The sequence below is a fragment of the Ictidomys tridecemlineatus genome, chromosome 10, assembly GCF_052094955.1.
Source record: "Ictidomys tridecemlineatus isolate mIctTri1 chromosome 10, mIctTri1.hap1, whole genome shotgun sequence".
Classification (NCBI taxonomy): Eukaryota; Metazoa; Chordata; class Mammalia; order Rodentia; family Sciuridae; genus Ictidomys; species Ictidomys tridecemlineatus.
In genome coordinates this window covers 136,924,118-136,939,258 of record NC_135486.1, presented here as the reverse complement: position 1 = coordinate 136,939,258, position 15,141 = coordinate 136,924,118, and the positions used below count along the sequence as shown (strand labels likewise).

At 54.2% G+C, this 15,141-nt stretch overlaps 1 protein-coding gene across 27 annotated transcripts in view; it reads right to left on the bottom strand.

The window, feature by feature from the left end:
* Mapk8ip3 (mitogen-activated protein kinase 8 interacting protein 3) overlaps nt 1-15,141 on the bottom strand; it is a 40,405-nt gene that overhangs the window by 7,730 nt on the left and 17,534 nt on the right. For 9 of the 27 annotated variants that reach the window (XM_078024834.1, XM_021734961.3, XM_021734971.3 and 6 more), the window contains 9 exons: nt 11,862-12,108; nt 11,083-11,185; nt 10,615-10,736; nt 4,581-4,592; nt 3,841-3,858; nt 2,731-2,788; nt 2,116-2,268; nt 1,455-1,536; nt 52-182 (listed from right to left, as the gene is read on the bottom strand). In XM_078024834.1, coding sequence (XP_077880960.1) covers nt 52-182; nt 1,455-1,536; nt 2,116-2,268; nt 2,731-2,788; nt 3,841-3,858; nt 4,581-4,592; nt 10,615-10,736; nt 11,083-11,185; nt 11,862-12,108 — 926 coding nt within the window. Of the gene's footprint in view, nt 1-51; nt 183-1,454; nt 1,537-2,115; nt 2,269-2,730; nt 2,789-3,840; nt 3,859-4,580; nt 4,593-10,614; nt 10,737-11,082; nt 11,186-11,861; nt 12,109-14,212; nt 14,341-15,141 lie in introns of those variants that run through there. The other 18 variants (XM_021734962.3, XM_005337836.5, XM_005337828.5 and 15 more) reach the window with 10 other exon arrangements.

The window sequence follows — 15,141 nt, the reverse complement described above, 5'->3', positions numbered from 1 at the left end:
AGAAACCACAGCTCAAGCTAGAGACACCTGGGGAGCAGGGCTGGGGCCCACCTGATCATCTCAGTCCACCGCACAGCCTCCTGCAGCTCCATCAGCCGCTCCTTGTACTGATTGCGCTCCATGAGCACACGGGCCATCTCTACCCGTGTGAAGCGGCGGCGCTGGGCCATGGGGATTTTGTCCTGCAAAGGGCAGGGGCACTATGGTCAGAGCAGGAGGCAGGCAGGGCTTGGACCAGCACACTGCACCTGCTGCTGGGGTACTTGCCACCTGGGTGACCTCCAGGTGTAGGCAGATCAAAGTCATGGACATTCTTCAGATCCTCAGGTAAGTGACTATAGGAGGACGTGGACGGGGGGGAGGGGGATGGCAAGTCCACCTGCCCCCATTAGGCTCCTTTTTTTCCCAAAGCATCACATGCTGTTTTTGAGTGTTCAACACAGGCAACTTTTCCTACAAGTCTCTGAACACTTGGGACAGTTCTTTATGCCTCAGGTGAAGCACAGCGGGTACTGGTCCAAGGTGAAATGCAAGGGGAAATCTAGGGAGGTGCAGCCAGCAGGACCCTGTGGTGTTTTGGTAATACTGCTGATTGAACCCAGAGTGCTCTACCACTGAATTGCACCTCTAGCTGTTTTCTATTTTGAGACAGCCTCACAAAGTTGCTTAGGACCTTGCTAAGTGGCCACGCTGGATTTAAACATGCCATCCAGCCTCCTGAATCTCTGGGATCACAGGCATGGCCACTGTGCCTGGGCAGGATGCTTCAGGTTGTGGGAGTCCCACTGGCTCCCAAGTGGGGGGTCTAGCATTCTGCTCCCCACAGCTGGGCCTTGGCTATGGCAGGATGGTGCTGGGAGGCCCAGCAGAACTTTGAGAGATCTGTGGGGTGGAGGCCCTTGAAGGGTCCCCCACATGCAGCACTTGGCTTCCCAGGTACATACCCAACCTGAGACCTGGGCTGTGGGAAGGCCAAGGCTGACTCCTCCTCGTTTCCACTCAAGGTCACCAGCATCACCTCATCCTCACCATGCCTACATGCAGCTGACTGAGGAGTGGCAAGACTGTGGGGCTACGTGGTTCCAAGGCCACCTGCTCTCCTCAAGCAGGTGGTCATGTGGCCCAGGCCTGTTATTGAGGGAGGCACAGGACTCTGAGCTGGGGGCCTACTACTGCCCAGGCTAGAGGACTTTCCTTAGAACACACAGGCTCCTGGGCTGGCCCAGCAAGTGGCTGGCAATACTTCTGCAGCCTCGCTTGGTGACAGGGAAACCTGCCTATGACTGCAGAATGCATGAACAAGGACAGGGGGCTGGTGGTGGTGGGAAGGAGGCACCGGGTTCAGAGATCACGTAGGAAGGTAAGGAAGGTCCAGAGCCAGATGCAGCAAGTCCCAGGGAACCCACCCACCCGAGCCCGCCCACCCGAGCCCACAGGTTAATAGTGGAATATACCAATTCTGTACAGAGATAGCTGCTTACATCCTCCACCTCTTCTCTGGGTTCACGGCGGGCAGTGACAGCCTCTGACTTCACTCTGCAGGGTTAGGAAGAAATGGGCAAGGTGAGGGGACCCCAGGGACTTGGGAAAGCCCAGGTTAAGGATATCCCTATAGGGATCCCAAAGGTGCCCTGGGCTTGGGAGGGTCCCATACCCCTGCCTCACATACATGAGGCCCAGACTTCTGGCAGCTCTGGCCAAGGAAGAGGTGGACAAAGGCTGAGCGGGGACAAGTACAAGGACACTCTTGGGCATGGTTGGTTAGGCAGGTCCTTAGCAGATCTGGCTTCTATGAGCTCTCCTCACACCACCTAATGGGCTGTGTATTCAGACCTTGAGGGGGTTAGAGGTGGGGTGTGGGCTGCCAAGGCACCCACTTCCCACCTTGATCCTCCTGAATGAAGAAGTGGGGCTGGAAATGCCATCTAAAGAAGGGACACAGAAGACAGGACTACACCTGGCTAGGTCACAGTGGGCTGGAGGGAGACACAGGGTCCACAGGGGAGCAGACAGTGAACATCCCCCAGTGGCTGGGCCTGGACTTCTGGGAATGCTGCAAGAAGAAGGTGCCCACAATGGAAGCCAGAGTCCTACTGGCCCTCCCACAGCCCTCACCTCTTGAGCTCCTCTTCTAGCTCCTTGATCCGGCTTTCTAGCTTGGCTTTGGCCTGCTTGGCGGCTTCCAGCTCCCCCTTCAGTACCTCCTGCTCCCCTGACAGTTGGTCAACCTTGGCAATGAGGTCATTCTTCACCACATTCAAAGCATTTCTGTAAAGATTATTAAGAATGTGCATTAGAAGGTACATTCTAGTCAAGAATGTGGCTGAGGGAAACCTGGGAGTTGAGGCAGGAGGATCACAAGTTCAAGGCCAGCCTCAGCAACTTAGCAAGACCCTGTCTCAAAATAAAAAGGGCTACTGATGTAGTTCAGTGGTAAAGTACCCCTGGGTTCAATCTCTGGTACCAAAAAAAAAAAAGTGTCTAAGGGCAGGCAACCTACCTGACCTGGGTGCTATACTGTATGGTCACCCGGCCAGGCTTTCTGAAGCAACTGCCCAGGAGCTCTGCTGAGTCCCTCCCACTCAAGACGGTGCCCACGATCCATGTGAGCAGTCATCGAGCCCTAGGGGCACACTCAGCCTTGTGGGTCAAGTCCTCCCAGGCTCCTGGCCTGGGCCTGCCTATGGCCTGGCGAGGGGCTGCCCAGTTGTGGCACAGAAGGCCTCTTACTTGGTTTCCAGAAGCTGTGAGTTTTCCAACAGCAGGTTCCCCACTTCTTTGCCCATTCCTGAAATGCAAGGGGCAGAGGTTTTCCCCAAGTCCTGCGAGGCTAGACCCGGATGCTGCCATACCTTCCTTGGGGTGACAGACTTTCCCAGGGGCCCCAGCTTGAAGGTAGGGAGACACATTGACCTTTGGGAGGCTACAAATGCCTGTGAGCCAGGAAACCCAGGGCAGGTTCCCCACATAAGGACCTCGAGGGGTTCTCAGAGCTGCCCCCTACAAGGAGAAGTTTGGGTGCGGCAAGCACCTGGAATGGCCTCTGGGCATTTCCCGTCAGCATCTCCCCTCCCCAGCCCACTGGCAACTAGGTCCAACACCAAGCACAAGCCTTACAGAGCCAACCTTTGGAGAATGGATACTGAAACTTCAGTGAGAGGGGACACAGACAATATCTGGGACTCAGAGAAGGGATGGCCACAGGAGCTACAGGCCGCCCAAGACTGTATGCAGGCCTGGCAGGATCTGGCCCATGCTTCAGGGTCAGTAGAAGGCAGGGAGAGCAGATATGATGGAGACAGGGCTCCCTAGTGTCTCCTGCAGAGGAATTGGCCCTGCCCCCATCAGGATTCAAGTGGACCCCATAGGCCAGGCTCCCTGCAGGCATGTTCCAGAAATTCCCAAACTGCCAAATGGAATCCCTTAGGACAGTGCTGAAGCTAAGAGCTGGCCCCCCACTCCCTCTTGCTGCTCTCTGTGCAGTCCTATAATGGCAAGGTGCACAGGGGCTGGGGTTCTGCTGGCTGTCCATTCTGACCTCCCCTGGGGTGCAGGAGGCCCTGTGGGCTTGGGGACATTCAGAGTGTCTGGACTGGATATATGCAGGCTCAGTGTGCCTAGGGGCTGGGCCCTTAGGTCAAGGTTTGTCCACCAAGGCACAGCCAGCTGAGGCAGTGGAGAGATGACACCATAACCCAGGTCTGGGGGTATCCGGGAAGCCTGGGCCCCCTCTGCCCCCACCATGCAGAATAAAGCAAACAGCTCATGAAGCATGAGAAGATGTCAGATAGAGAGGAAGCCAGAAGGAGGAAAGACACCAGAGCAGGGCCTTGGCCTTACCAAAAAAGTCATCACGCACTGGGGAACGTCCCAGTCCCACAGGAGACGGGCGACAGGGCAGGGAGGGAGAAAAAAGAAGCGCATTAAGCCCATGTAGACAGCAGGGTAGGTGGCAATTCAGGGCTACCCCTGGCTGGGTCAGGAGGGCAGGAGACAGGAGGAAACCAGCTACCCCTTCTGAGAAGTTCAGCCTTGGGCTGCAAAGCCAACTGCCAGACTAGAATGACCTGTGGTCATCCACAGGTGCTGAGCTGAAGGGCAGTAGGGGTGGCCACACAGGGGAGGCAACCTGAGCCTGGGCTCAGCTGCCTTGCACACACTGAGAGGTTGCTGAAGGGCAGGTAGGCCTCGGGCAGAGCAAGACAGCGCAGCCCAGCTGCCCTATGGGGACCCTTATCCCCTGTGCACCTGACAACTGTAGTCCCTTCCTAGTGGCTCTGGGGACTACAGAAATGGCCCTTGGGTGCTTTCTCAGGCTTGAAGAAGGGTTTCAGATATGAGGGGCCTGTCAGTAGCCAGGGCAGCAAATCCATGTTAGCTTTCGGGCAGCAGCAGACTGGTGAGCAAAGCAAGGGGCTTTAGTGGCCAGGCGCCTGGAGCAGCCACTCGCAAGTCAGGGTCAGTGTGCACAGCCTGGTGATGGCCAGCAGCAGGGGAGCATCCCATGTGTGTGCACCCAGCTCCAGCTGCTCTCACAGTGGAAAAGGGGGACCACACACATAGATGAGAGAGATACACACCTGAGAACTCCCCTGGGCCACGTCCAGCAGAGCACAGAGAAACGGGGAAGGAAGCGACAAAGATCAATTGGTGACTGAAACCAACAAATAAAGAAATTCTTATTAAAGAAAAAGCAATGATCCAGCCATTTCCACGTTGAAGGGCATGAGAAGCAACAAGGCAGTGGGATGGAGCCATAGGGGACAGGAGGCCTTCAGTTCTTGGGGGCTCAATAGCCTCTCCTGTTGTCTCCCACCAGCAGGAGGGTGTGACTGGGAACTATGGGTGCAGGATGCCCTCTGAGAGGTCCCCAGAGTGAGCTGACCACACTCACTGGCACATTTTTGGGAGGTCACCTGACGACAGATGGGCACCTGGTGCTGGATTTGCATTATTCAGGCCAGCCCTGGTCTGTGGTAAGGAATGACCAGAGGGTCGCAAGGGAGTGAGGACCCTCCTGAAAAGGGAGGAAATCAATAAGTCAAGAGGCAGAGGAGGGTGGGGAGCATGGGGTGGTGTATGCCGTCCTCGCTGGGCACATACCTCTCCAGTGCACAGGGTGGCTGTGTGGAAAGCACTGCTTTCTCTTATAGATTTTATTAAACAAGCCCTTCCACTTGGTGCATTCCACAAGAAAGCAATGTGTTATTAAAGACCCACTTGAGGCTGGGCACAGAGGTGCACACCTGCCATCCCAGTAACTGGGGAGGCTGAGGTGGAAGGATCCCAAGTTCAAGGCCAGCCTCATTAACTTTGTGAACAGATTGTCTCAAAATAAAAAATAAAAAGGGTGGTGATGTGGCTCAGTGATAGAGCACCCCTAGGCTCAAAACAAACTAAGACCCATTTGATCTAAAACACCTAGCTGCGTTGCAGACTCAAGCTCAGCAATGCACCTGCTGACAAGCAGGGTCCTCTTATCACTCTCCAGTCTGGCAGACTCCAGATGAACATCCACTCCAAACAAGACAGACCAGGCTGCTCACTCACCAGCAACCCTCTTGGTCCCCTGTGATGTGGCACCCCAGGGCTCTATCCCTCTCAGCCTCCTGTGTTCACTTCCTTGTTAATCCTGGAGCTGAGCTTCTTCATGTTTGTGGGTATTTTCTGTGAGTTTCTATTTTATACTTTGCTCCTTTTCTATTGCCCTTGACTTACTTGAATGATGGAGATCACATATATATCTTTTTTGTGTGCGTGACAGATAGAACCCAGGGCCTTGGGCCTGCTATGCACACAGCCTCGTGTATAAGTACATATGTGGTGTTCTTGATTTTCAACAGTCACACCTGTTAATATTGTTTTGTGTCTCTGGTCATGAAGAAGCCCAGATTGTAAAGGTATTCCCCAATATTCTTTTCTACTGTCCTTGTATCCTCAGGTTTAGATCTTTAACCCACTTAGTGAATAACTGTGGTGTGAGGTTGGATGTGCACCAAGCCTTCGCATTGATCAAGACTGTAACCCAACACCTCTACTGGAAAGACCACCTGGCCCCATGGCTGGAGGCTAGTCACAAGGCTCAGATTTGAGCTTGGCTTCTGGCTGGTGGGGGTGCCTGGCACTGCCCAGCCCAGGGTGACTGTCATCACAAGCTTCCTCAGACAGCTCTCACATGCACTCTTCTGCCTGAACATCAGAGTCCATTCAGCAGGTCCAGAAAAAGAGGCCCATCACTCATTTTTCCTGCTACTGAATGTATTTATGAGCCAGCAGTTGGTGATCTGTGAGGACTCCCAGAAGTTGACAGGCTCAGCCACTGGGTCCGAGATGGTCCTGAGGGAGTGCTCAAGGCTTCTCCCACAGGCATATCTACTTTTCAAGGTCATTTCTAGATATCCAGGGCTGGTCACCACAGGGGTGGGATGGGTCACTAAAGAACAGCCAGCTGACCATCTGTAGCAGAGTGTGGGTCAGCCTGTTAGCATTTCAGGTCCCAGGCAAGGGATGCAGACAAGCTCCTTGCTTCTCTGTGCCTCAGTCCCTTTGTCCCTAATTTGGGAACACCTTCTGTAGGGTCTGTGTGCGTGAACTTCCCATGAGGTGGTGCTGGAACAGCACGCGCCCTTGCTGAGCTCTGAGACTGTGGTGGGTCTCAGACCCACTGGCACGTTCCAGTTCCATCTGCAGCAGACTTCCTCTCACGGGGAGTCTAAAGTAATAGTGAATAACTGCACTTACTGGAATCTTAGGCTCAAGGGGAGTAACAGCTGCCTGGTGCAGGGTCCTTTTACTTCCTCCACTGAGGGGATAGGGGCCACAGGGATGCCACTCCCGACAGCGTGGCTGGGCAACCTCCCACTTGCCGTATGCAGAGACCATGTGTTCCTGAAATCACAGGATCTTCCCACAGCAAGACGTGCACATACTAAAGGACCTGCACTGGTGCTGCTGCTGTTTTGCAGCTGCATGGTCAGTGGAGGGGTAGGGCTGCCTTTAGCACGTGGTCCCCATAACACAGGCCAGCACTGTGGTGATGGGCTGGATGCTGGGGTGGCCCCTGTCAGAATGCACTCTGCTGGGGTGATCACAGGAGAGGGACACACAGCCTACTTGCTCCTCCTCCTCTTGGCAGCCAAACTGACCTACCACCAGACCACAGCAGCAACCTGGCTCACACACACTGTACAACTAAAAGCTCCAGAATGTCCATCATCTCGAGAGCATGTCTCATGCAACCTGGACCAGGGGGTTCCCTGGGTGGCCAGCAATTTGCAGAGCTCCCCATAGAGATGCAAGTCCTTCTTAGGGGCAGTTGTTGGAAACAAAGACCATCACATGCACCTGGAGGCCTCTCAGGAGTAAGTGCTGCCAGGACCTCTAGAAGCCAGGCTCTCCTGAAAGGCTGCATGGCTTCTGGCTAAGATTCAGTGAGGTTTTCCTGTAATCTGTTTGACCTACCCTCACCACTTAAGAGATGCTGTATGGTAGTGACATGGGGACCACGCTACCTAGATTGAGAATAAGCAATGCCCACAGGGGCATCTCACAGGCCTGAGGCTCACTGATGGGCAAGGAGGGGCCAGTTGCAGAGAGAAAGCAGGCTTACAGCTACGTCAATCAGGCAGGTATGGCAGGAGGGGATGGCTCCACAGCCAGGGCTGCAGGATGAGCATGGGGGTGGTGGCCTGCCTGATGGATAGATGGATAGGCCACAGGGGCCACCAGCTGATGAGGAAGCTAGTGGAGCCTGGCAATCTTACAGAACTACTGAGGGCCGTGTGCATCAGGAGCTGAAGGAGCAGTGCCTAGGCTGTGTGCACAGGCAGGAGAGGGTGAGCACAGCTATGCAGTAGGCAGCTGCTCAGCCTTTGGGAGGACAGTGAGCAAAAGACACCAGGCGGGAGGCCACTGGCAGGTTCAAAAGAGGCAATCCAGAAAGTAGACCAGAGCTGCCAGGTCGGGGGAGAGCTGCCAATTGGGTATGGGCTTCCTTTCAGGAGGTGGCAGTGTTCTGTAGTGGCAGTGGTCACACAGCTCTAAACATGTTGACAGCCACCGAGCTGCATTCTTCTGATGGGTGAAGGACATGGTGGGGGGTGGGGGTGGGCCACATTTCAGTAGAGCCATTAAAACCAGCAGAGGGTGGTCACTCAGTGCTGCTATTAGGGGACTCACTTTCCCAGCAGCAGCCAGTGCCACTGCTGGGAGCAGGGTGGCTGGTGGGGACACAGTCCTTGACATGGAAACAGAGATTTTGTCTGAATATGTGTCTTTCTAGGAAGAAGACTTTTATCTTTTCATTAAATTCACCAATACGTGGGCACCTGAGGTGAGCAGGGGTGCTCTCGTGCACACAGGGGGTCTCCAGATGCCCCCTGTGCCTGTCTGCAGCCTCAGCATAGTTGCACACAGCTGCGCACAGCTCAGGGATAAGGTCCTATGCCCATGTGTTTGGGGGATGCTGTCTCCTCCCTGCCGCTCAGTGGTGAGGGTCTGACGGAAGCTGGCCTTCAGCAGCTGTGGGCCAGGCAGCACTCCTGGGGGACTTGCTGTGAGTACAGCATGGATTGTGTTGTGTTCCTCAATATGGACCTGTGCTTCTCCACACAGGCTGCAGACTCCTCAGGGAGCACCCCATGCTGCAGGCACAAGTGCCTTAAGGGACAGCAGGTTCCTTGGGGGTGGGTCAGCTTCATGGCTGGTAAGAGAGGAGCTGTGTGCAGCAAGGGTCCTCAGTCCTGCACCTTTACTTGGTGCTTCTATTCCTAGAAATCCACCCCAGAGCAGTCCTTGGAGATGATGCCACAGCCACCCAGTTCAGCAGTATCCACCATGCAATTCGACATGGAAGAGAGCTGATCATGTACTATACAGTGCAAAAGAGCTCAGTCACAAGAAGGAAAAGAAATTAAAATGTGCAGAAGCACTTTCAATCAAAAGTGACACGGGTCTAGGGATATAGCTTAGGATGTGTGAGGCCTTGGGTTTATACAAGGGCCACACCTATCATTCTAGTGGCTAGGGAGCCTGAAGCAGAAGGATCACAAGTTCAAAGCCGGTATCAGTAACCTAGCAAGATCCTGTCTCAAAAAATAAAAAGGGATGAGGATGTGGCTCAGTGGTTAAGTGCTCCTGGTTTCAATCCCCAGTACCAAAAAAAAGTGACTGTCTCAGCTGGGTGGTAGTGACACCCATGATCCCAGCAGCTCAGGAGGCTGAAGCAGGAGGACCATGGCAAATTCAAGGCCAGCCTTAGGAACTTAACAAGATTCTGGCTCCAAATAAAAAAAATTTAAAAGACTGTGTATATGGCTCAGAGGAAAAACACTACCAAGCATGTGCAAGGATTAGGGTTCAACCCCTAATACTACAAAAACAAAGTAAAAATATTCTAAAACCCTTCTGAAAAAAATTCCATTAGAAACATGTCCTGACAGAAAAGGCTGCTTATTTTGTCCTCTCCCCGCAGGAGCACTTAGTCCTTCCCCTTGGAGTGTGAGCACACTCAACCCCACTGAGCCAGCATGGGAGCAGCTCAGGGTATGAATCCCATGATAGGGAGACATGGCCAGCACTTCAGATGCAAGCCTGGCAGAACAGAGCTTCTGCTCAGAGCTTGTCAGGGCTGGTGCTGAGCACTGTGGGAGTTCAGATCCCTGAAGATGCCCTGCCCCAAGACGCCAGGAGGCAGGCCCACAGCCTCCGGAGCAGGGTGAACAAGAAGGTCAGCCTTCTGCTGCCTGTGCCGACCCCGTGGTGTTTGAAAGGCCACTTGGCTGCAGGGAAACACCTTGAGCCTTGAGGGCGACAGGCAGCAGGAAGTGGGGGAGCAGCAGTCGAGCTGCAGGGTGAGCACTTTGCTGGACAGCTGACAGGCCAGGTGTGGAGGCTTGGCCAGCTCCATGGCCCCAGCCTCGCCCTCAGAGGCTGCTCTGACTGAAGTTCCTGCTCCTTCTGAGGCAGTCAGAACCAAGCATTAGCGTCCCATGGACCCATCCAGAACCATGCAGAGGAATGGGACAAAGCCGCTCCTTCCTACAGGCAGACCTGTGGGCACACAGCCTCTTGCTGCTGCAGGCAAGAGATGTTGGGGCTGTGCCCAAGACCAATAGCTCCCCCTGCAGGTGTTGTGCAGAGACCCAGCTAAAGGTCACTGCTTCCTGCCAGCTCGGCCTGAGGACCCATGGATGCCCTGAGCGTGTGCTGGCAGGAGGGGTACCTAGGAGCTCAGCTCCCCTTTGCAATGTGGAGGCTGTCTGTGAACTTCCTCACACAGAATGCTGGCAAATGGCCACCCTCCCAAAATGCCCCACAGAGCAGAATGCCAAGGAGGGGCCCAGAGGAAGACTGGGGACTGCACGGGGTTTCTCTCTGGGTAAAAATGCTCTAACGGGGTGCTAATGGTCACACGACCTTGTAGGCACACGAAAATCCACCCTCTATAGGCTTACAGGGTGGAACTTGTAGCATGAGGAGCTCAACTTGCTAAAACTGCACGACAATAGTGCCTGGCCCAGGAGCACACAGAGATGTCTTTTCACCACACCCAACCAACCAATGGAAAGCCTATTCTCTCCCAACGGAAAGTTAGGGAGTCAGCGCAGAGTTTACCTAGGAGGTCAGCTCCTTCATCCACATCCCCAATGACCTCGGATCCTGCCGTCGACAGCTCATGGTACAGGGAGTCAGTGTTGATGCCAAAAGCTTTGTTCACGATGCCCTGGGTGGGGCTGCTGGGACACAGGGCAGGGGACAGAATTGTCTGCTTCATACTCAGACCTCTTTCCCTCCTACCACAGCCGCTATCACGCCAGGCTTTATCCCCGAAGGCCCCAGAGCTAAGGACTGAGTCACCAGCTGGTGGCCACACTGGGGGTGAGGTCACTAGGGGCCCCTCCTCTCTTTGCTTCCTGGCCACTGTGAGATGAGCTGCCTTCTCTGCCACAAGCTCCCCATGATGCTCTGCCTCGCTCACACCCAGAGCCTGTGGGTGCAAGCGTGGACAGGACTGCATCCTCAACCACAGGCACTGGCTTGAATGAATGCTGACCCCAACCCAGGGCCTGGTCCTGTGAGCACCTGTTTCCTGTACGGTCTAGGCGGGTCTCTGGACACATGTCCAGCTCCGGGGTGGAGTCGATAATGTCCTGAACATCAGACCACTCGTCACTGCTGCCCATACCTAGAGGGGAGCACAAGGAACACGTGGTCAGTGGACAGTCCAGCAACCCTCACCCTCACAGTGGCTCTCTGCATCATGTTTGCAGACCCATGGCCAGGTGTCAAAAAAGGGTCCTCTCCACACTGGCCACATGGACACAACCCAGCACTGTGAGTCCTGGAGGGAAAGCCTAGCATAATGCTGACACAGGACTGCTCAACCCCATGCCGTGAGCCTCATCTTAATGACAGAGGTCCTGCTTTTCTCTCTAGCCACACACTGCGAGACTGTGCTCTATTGGGCTGCATCCCTTCCCATCCGTAGGAGGAAGTCCTGACCCCAATATGACTGCATTGAGGTAGTGTCCCTAGTGGTGTCCTTATAGAAGGAGACCAGGCACAGACACAGCGGGGCTATATGAGGCCCAGGGAGAGGTGGCATCTGCAAGGCAGAGGAAGGCCTCGGAGAAACCAGCCTCCATACTTGGGCTTGGGCTCCCAGCCTGCAGGAGAAAACAGACTTCCCTCGTTTAAGCCACCCAGTTCCCAGTGTCATGAAAGCCTGAGCTGACCATTACAGCTGCCAATACTAGATTCCAAAAGGAAGAGAAGCCTCCTAGGTGCCAGGCAGGAGAGGCTCAGGGCACTTGGCCTCCCCTTCAGGGACTGAGGCACTGGGTGTGTGGGCTGCTACACACCTATGCTGACGTTCCGCATTTCCTGGGTGACCTGGACTTCCATGTTGCGGCTGTTGCGCTTCTCCCGGGCCCTCTTGCTGTTCTTTGTGCTGCTGCCGTAGTCCCCCAGGGGCTGCAGGCTCTCGTTGAGTGGTGTGACGGCGGCAGAGGGAACAGAGGACGTGGGAGTGTTGGACTTGGTGCCAGTGGTGCTGGGTGTGGCAGCTGCTGAAGACTGGCCTGACTCTGACATCTCATCGTTGGGACACTAGGGCCAAATGCAGGGAGGGGGGCGGTCAACATAAGGGACCATGCGTTGCAGCTAGGGGCGGCCACCGGAGGCCCCATCACTCCACTACTGGCCATAAGCATCACTGCCCCCAGCTTGCAGGGGCAGGAGACCCCTGGGCCAGTAATTCCCTTGGCCTGCCATTTTGGAGTTCTGTCATCCGGCAGCTGCCTCTGGCTCGAAGCTTGTACCCTCCACTGGATACAAGGAAACACCAGCAATGGGAACCATGGTGTGATGCTACACAGGGGACAAAGCGGGGTCCTCTGTAGACAGTGGTGGCTAGAAACCAGTCGTAGCCCAGAGCCAGGCAAGGGGCTCTATAGGGGCAGCGGAAAGGAGGCATCTGAGAAAGGATGATAGGGCCATGTCCCTCTCCCTCCACTGCTTCCAGGACACTCCTGCTCAGCCCTGGCTGGAGTCCAGCTGGGAAGGGGATGTATACTTTCACCACGTCTGTGGCTGTGACTCCCAGACACACGCTGCTTCACCTCATGGTGTGACTGACCCGCATACAGAACTGATCAACAGTGCAAGTCCTAATGGCCTGAAGTTCTGTTTGGACACTGCTAGATATTCTGGGAGGAGGGTCCAGTAATTACAACCAGGTACTTACCTCAGGAATCTCATTAGGAAGACATTTTATCTGAATTGCATGGGACATGAAACAAACACTCTTTTCCTATGGTCTTTCCTGATGAAAATATTGCACAGTTTCAATACAAAGAGCCCCAAACACTTCCCTATTACTCATGTTCATACCCTGATGAAGCCTGGGCAGCTGCACCAGCCTTCCAGGCAGCCCAGGCCATAGCTGGCCTGTGCCCCCCTTGCTCCCCTCCCTGCCCTCCCTCATTGTACAGAAAGGGAACAGCTTGTGGGGCTCTGAGGCAGATCAATCTGTACATCCCAGGGAGGCAGCTGCACCACATTTTGTGTGTTCCCAGAGGGGGGACACCTTCAGAGGATGCTCACTTGGGAGGGGAACAGATGGAAGAGGAAGGTGTGCAGTCCTGTCTACAGTGATGAACACAGGGACCTGAATGGATAAGTGCATGCTCCCAAGGTCAGAGCTGTATCTGCCATGTGCCTTTGCCTGACCACAGGCTCAGCACCAGGCTTGGGCAGGGCCTCAGTTATAGACACCACTACTTGCTCAGAGAACAGGTTTCCAACTCTATGTACCAGGCTCCCAAATTTCTATACAAGGAGTCTCAAAATCTCACATGTAGCTGGGCATGGTGGCACACACTGTGATTCTAACTGTTGGGGAGGCTGGGTCAGGAGGCTCCCCAAGTTTTGAGTTAGTCTGGGAAACTTACCTAAACACTGTCTCAAAATAACCATAAAGAAAAGGGCTGAGGATGTGGTTCAGTGTTAGAGCACCTGCCCTGCATGTGCCAAGGCCCTGGGTTCCATCCTCAGCATCAAAAAAGGAAAAAACAAAACACCCACAAATTCCTGCACAACAGTAGCTCTCAGATGGGGCGACTATGTGCAGGGATGTCTGGAAGAGGTCAGGTACAACTGTTGTCAGGCTGGAGAGGGCTGGATACCAGGGTTGCCACTCAACCTCTACAGTGCCCAGGCATCAGCAGTACCGGGTGAGACACACTGCACACAGTCTAGCTGTCTCCCAGTGGCTGAGGCTTTGCACTGAAATCTGAACGTGGGCTTAGGCCAGACACATAGCTTATGCCTGGTGTGAGAAAGAAAGGGAGACCACTCTGCTTCACCCTGACATCTGAACATAGGTTTAGACCACACACGGCTTGTTCCTGGTATGAGAAGGGGAGACCACTCTTCTTCACACTGCTACCAGTGATGCAGATCTCTTAAGAACCTGGGCTTTCCCCATAACAGATCTGCAGGGTCAGGTCTCTGCTGCCCTTCTAAAAGGGAAGCAGAGATGCCAGCAGCTCAGGCAGAAGCCGGGGGTGCAGTGAGGCACATTCTGGACCATTTTCCTCTGTGCCATGATTTCCCCGCCTTCAGAGACCCTTGTGGTCACTGTAGGGCGTATTGCCCACTGGCCACGCCGCCCCCAGGGCCCCAGCTGTTATCCTATAGGGTCACCACTTACCTAGGGCAAACCTCTCAACCTCCTAAACATCAACGTGGGGCAGTGACCTCCAAGTGTATTGCAAAGAACCCACACACTCCTAGCGGTCATTCCTCACCATGAGTGGCCACAACTGTTTGGTTAAAACACTATGGTACATGAAAACAAAAACAAAACAAAAAACAAAAAAATTAAGAAATTAAAACCTGGAGCATGAAAAAAAAAAAACTTAAAAGATAATTATTAAAAGGAAAAAAAAAGAAAAATCAAACAAAACACACTGTGAACTAAAACATAAAACACTATGATTTATGGAAAGAAAGACTGTTTCAGACAATGTAGTAGAGAAAGAAAAGGCTTTGTGGGAAGAAAGGCGGGCCAGGGGGCCCCCTGAGAGTCCCTGCTGCAGAGCAGGAGTGGGGGAGGGTGAGCAGCCAGTTCCCCATGTGCCTGCTGCCCTCCTCCTGTACACCAACACTGGCAGGACAGTGAGGATCATGGCTGGTGACTTTACTTCCTGGAACAGCCATGGGACCATGGATCACTTTCCAAGGGCTAGCAGCAAGCAAAAACCTAAGCCTCATATGCCCAGCCCACAGGCCCCACATGTCCTCCGGGGATGTTGGGAGGAAAGTCACCAGACCCAGTGCCAGCTCCTCTGCCCAGGAAGGTGGCCTGCCTTTTCTGGCAATGTGGCCAGAGAGCCCTGTCCTGTGGCAGCAGCCTGAGCATTACGTACGGGTGTAGCAAGAGACCAGGTCCTGCATGGAGGATCTGGCCTTCTCTGGGTGGCTGTACAGACCTATGAAGGGTGAGTGGGGGACCTTCCTTTTTAACTCACAGCTATCTCCAAGGATGGGAGAAGGGCCCAATGAGAAAGCCCTTTGGCTTCCTCCAGCTGAAATCCTGTCTCAGGACTAAACACCTATGAAAGCAGAGGCAGCTCGGGA